The sequence below is a fragment of the Sinocyclocheilus anshuiensis genome, unplaced genomic scaffold (assembly GCF_001515605.1).
Source record: "Sinocyclocheilus anshuiensis isolate Anshui unplaced genomic scaffold, SAMN03320099.WGS_v1.1 scaffold644, whole genome shotgun sequence".
In the NCBI taxonomy this organism is placed as follows: domain Eukaryota; kingdom Metazoa; phylum Chordata; class Actinopteri; order Cypriniformes; family Cyprinidae; genus Sinocyclocheilus; species Sinocyclocheilus anshuiensis.
This window is the reverse complement of record NW_015557092.1, coordinates 254,003-258,622: the sequence shown is the minus strand read 5'-3', so window position 1 is coordinate 258,622 and position 4,620 is coordinate 254,003. Positions and strand designations below refer to the sequence as shown.

At 32.7% G+C, this 4,620-nt stretch overlaps 1 protein-coding gene across 1 annotated transcript in view; it reads left to right on the top strand.

The window, feature by feature from the left end:
• LOC107677342 (microtubule-associated serine/threonine-protein kinase 1-like) overlaps positions 1–4,620 on the top strand; it is a 37,644-nt gene that overhangs the window by 13,709 nt on the left and 19,315 nt on the right. Inside the window, exons 3-8 of the mRNA XM_016472222.1 lie at positions 1,343–1,428; positions 1,581–1,656; positions 1,764–1,833; positions 3,448–3,644; positions 3,786–3,795; positions 4,273–4,290. Coding sequence (XP_016327708.1) covers positions 1,343–1,428; positions 1,581–1,656; positions 1,764–1,833; positions 3,448–3,644; positions 3,786–3,795; positions 4,273–4,290 — 457 coding nt within the window. The remainder of the gene's footprint in view (positions 1–1,342; positions 1,429–1,580; positions 1,657–1,763; positions 1,834–3,447; positions 3,645–3,785; positions 3,796–4,272; positions 4,291–4,620) is intronic.

Below are 4,620 nucleotides of genomic sequence, written 5' to 3'. Positions count from 1 at the left end.
ACGTCAGCCGCGCATTCTCGCTCTCTTCTCTCCGACGACCCCTTCTCTCTCACACACGTCTCATTCGCTCCGTTAAATAGTGCTTGTATTGCGCATTATTTTAGTCATTCCCTGCAGGTTTCGCGCTTATACTAAACGCGCAAGCGCTCAGTCTCAAACAGCTTGTGAGCCACAAATACCAAAATGAGTGGCTAACTGTGCTAAAACGTTCAAATACATAAAAATTATGTCAAAATGCCCGTTTTGGCGAGTATACAGTTAAACACAGTCAGTTTTGGAACGTTAAATTGCGTTGAAGAAAAGTAGATTTTTGTTTGTATATGCTGTCAATTATAGTTCTTAGAAAGAAAATCGGAATCGGGAAAAATCGGTGTAATGGCTCACATACAGTCTCTCAAGGCGTATCAAGTGTCTCTCTTTTACTCTCTCCTCCATTAGCTCTCTCTCTCTATATGTTTATCTGTATCTCTCTCGTCCAGAGTGTCTCTCTGTTTCTTCAGAGCACCAGTTCACGCTGACTCAGATTGATGACTGTGGAAATGGAATTTTCTGTATCACTCTTGTTCTGCTGCAGGGCACAAACACACACACACACACACACAGCAGTTTCTCTGTTCTCAGCTCTGATGTGATTTTGTCTGAACATAATCTTATCTCACCAAGACATCTGATGATGGAAAACAATTCATCCTTAAAATAAAATATTCCTTTTAATCATTAGGGTTTGGGATAGGCAGTTGGTTGTATTTGTTGTTTAGTGAGGTGATGCATTTTTTTATTACAGTTTTTCTTTTAAGTATTTATTTTATTTGTATTTATTTTTTAAGTTTATTTATTTATTTACATTTATTTATAAATATTTTTTGTTTCATTTATTAATATTTGTTTTTCATTTGTATTATTATGTTTTATTTTTATTATTTAATTATGTATTTATTTATTTGTTTGTTTAATTTTAAAGTTTCTTTATTTTGATTTATTAGTTTCTTTTACTCTTTTTTTCAATTTGTTTTATTTATTTTATTTTTTAAGGTTTCTTTTTTTAGTATTTAGTTGTTTGTTTGTTTATGTATTTATTCATTCATTTACATTTTTTTAAATGTTAATTTTTAAAGTTTTCGTGTATTTTTAATTTTAAATGTACTTATTTTTTCATTTATTTATTTGTTTGTTTATTCAATTACTTCAATTTTTATTTGTATTTATTACTTTTTTTAGCAATGGTGTATTGTGCTGATCTTTAGCGGTTTCTTTATTTCCTCTGATTGTCTGACGTTTGATGTTCTTTAGATGTTTTATTAATATATTTAAAAGGATGAATTCTCTGTTTGTGTGTGTGCAGTTGCCGCAGTAACCGGAAGAGTTTGATTCTGACCTCCACCTCCCCGACTCTGCCCCGCCCACATTCCCCGTTACCTGGGCACATCGGTGAGAGGCCACGCCCCCTGCTGGACAAAACACTTATACAGCTACTGATGTGTTTGCTGATGCATTCTGCTTACAGACTCACTGATACGCTTTTCTTACGTGCTTGAGTTTTGTTCGTAATTGAGCATCCTTTGTTGTTCCTGTCCACACAGGAAGTAGTCCTCTGGACAGCCCTCGAAACTTCTCTCCCAGCACTCCGGCACATTTCTCCTTCGCTTCCTCAAGACGGTAAACAAACAAACACAAACACACACACACACACACACTTCAGACTGGAAGTCTAACAGAAACCCTTAGCTGCTGTTAATGCAGCTTCTGTACTGTTGTCTGTGCAGGGATGGGCGTCGATGGTCGCTGGCATCACTTCCATCTTCCGGTTATGGAACAAACACTCCCAGCTCAACGGTAAGAGTTTCTCATGTGAACACGTGTACAGACGTACATCACATCTGATCTAGAGACGTCTGATGACAAACACACATCAGATGCACTTCAGAGATTCAGCTGTGGGTCATTTATGATGCGTTTGTGGCGTATTTATGAGCAGTGAACAAAACTGAAGACCGTTTTCAACTGTACAGTCAGAGACAGTGTTAGTTTAGTATTTTTTATATGCTATTACAGTCTTTCTAAATATTTTAAATGAGTTTGTATTTGAAGTTTCCATTTTTAAATTTCAGTTAATTTAGTAATTTTGTTGTGTGTTTTGTCATTTGTGTTAGTTTTTTACTTTTTAATCTGTCTAAATAGTTATATTTTATATTATATCATATAAAGGAATATATTATAATAAATAATAGTTATTATATTATATAAAAATATTTTGGAATAAATAGCCTTGAATTAAATAATAATAGTTATTGTATTATTGTATATTATATTATATAAAAGTGCTTTGTAATAAATAATAATAATTAGTATATTTATATACAAATGCTTTGTAAAAATAGTCTAAAATAACAATAGTTATTATATTATTTAATATTGTATTATGTGATGTACAGTACATAGCAAGAATTTTAAATTATTATTAAAATAATTTTTTTTTTTAAACCAAGGTCAATGATTTGAAGTTCCTTTCTTTTTATTTATTTATTTGTGTTTTTCATTTATAAATAGTTTTTTAAAGTTTCATGTAGTCTTATTTGTTTTTCATTTGTTTTTATTATAAACAAAATTGTAAAAATATAAAATTATTTTACGTGTTTCATTCTTTCTTTCATTTATTATTTGTATTTATTTGTTTGTTGAATTTTAAAGTTTCTTTCTTTATTTTTATTTATTCATTTCAATCTTTTCAATTTCTTTATTTATTTTTAAAGTTTCTTTTAAAATTATTTATTTCTTTAAGTTTTCATTTGTTTTGTTTTGTATTTGTATTTTATTTATTTATTTTTCTTTCATTTATTTATTTATTTATTTATTTGTATATAACATAAAAAAAACAAGGTCAATGATTTGAGTTTACCTGCATATAAATCATATTTGAAACATAATTTTTTGTTAGTAAAAATGACAAGAGCTCAAATATGAAAAGCTTTTTTTTAATGGTCAAAATTAGTGAACTTTTTCAAGATTAAGTAAGGTATGCTTAAGGTTTTCTTTACACTGTTAAAAACAAATCATTTGCTATTTATAGGATTTTTTTATTTGAAAGCCTAAGCATGTAATGTTTAAGTAATCAGCTTTTACTGTGAGATATAAAGTGCACTTTATCATGTAAAAAAATGATCAAGTGTCAAGTTATATAAAATCATTATATAATTTTATTATTGGTATGTCATGCTATAATGAAGTTTTTTTTTTTTTTTTTGGTTTTTCTTGTAATAATAATTAAGAAAGCATTATTGTGCTGATTGTTGTCTAGAGCAGTCTTCATGGCAGGACTGCATCTATGTTCTCTTAAAATGCTGTCTATGTAGGCGGCTCACTAGGGACTGGAGCCGATGCTTCCAGATAGTTTACAGCCTGTTCGTGCCTTCACTCTGTCACATGTTTAATGTCTGTGTTTATCTGCAGTCCTCCAACTCGTCTCAGGAGCGTCTGCACCAGCTGCCATCTCAGCCCACCATGGACGAGCTGCACTTCCTGTCCAAACACTTCGGCAGCACAGAGAGCATCACTGACGATGACGGGGGACGCTGTTCACCCCACATAAGACCCCGCTCACGCAGCCTGAGGTCTGCAAACACACACACGCACACACTCATGCTCAGGTGTGTAACGAAACACACAGCGCCTTCACAACATGGCGGCGGCGGCAACAACTATACAACAGCGAGAATAAAAGTTACGCCTTCTTTCTTTGCGTGAACATTTGGGCGGTGTTATGCTAATATTCCCACATAGTGACGTAGACATGTGGGGGCGTGTTAGAATGAGCCGTTTTAGGTAGGCGTGGTTGAATCTTAAGAATACACCCTCTTTGGATTTGAGACTTTAGTCTTTGCAACTTTACAGATCTTCTTTATGCACCAAGAGCTTGTAACACTCCAAAGAGAAAGGAAAAATTGAAATCGCATCATATGATCCCTTTAATATAAATATATGTTAATATTAACTTTTCTAAATATTATCACTTCTATAATTATCTATGGTAACACTTTACAATGAGGTTTCCTTTGGAAACATTAGTTAACTATATAAGTTAACATGTACAATACTTATATAGCATGTATTAATCTCAGTTAATGTTAAGTTACTGTAAATCAGCAACTTCTAACGCTTTGCTGTGAGTGTACTTCATGAGCCTCGTCACGTGACACTCTTCTCTAACATTAGCCGTCTTATGGGGGACTGTATTGATTTACTCACTCTCTCACACACACACACACAAACACACAGAGAGAGAGGCTCCCACTGGTGTCTGGTATTTGTCTCTCAGTTTGCTGTAAGATAAACACATTTATATGGTCAGAACAGCATCAGGTTAACTGAGGACGACTGGAGTAATCGACGGTGTAGAGATAAGAAATCAAAATAAAATCACTTTCTAAAAAATTAAAATATATAATCTTGCTTTGCACAACTATATATCATACATCAAATGTGTGCATATTTAAAATATGAAAGTATACTGTATATATATATATATATATATTAGGGCTGCAGATAAATCGCATGCGAAATTTAACGCGCATCTTGTCAGAAAGCCGGTTCTGTAATCAGCGGTAAATCTCCATCACCTGCGGG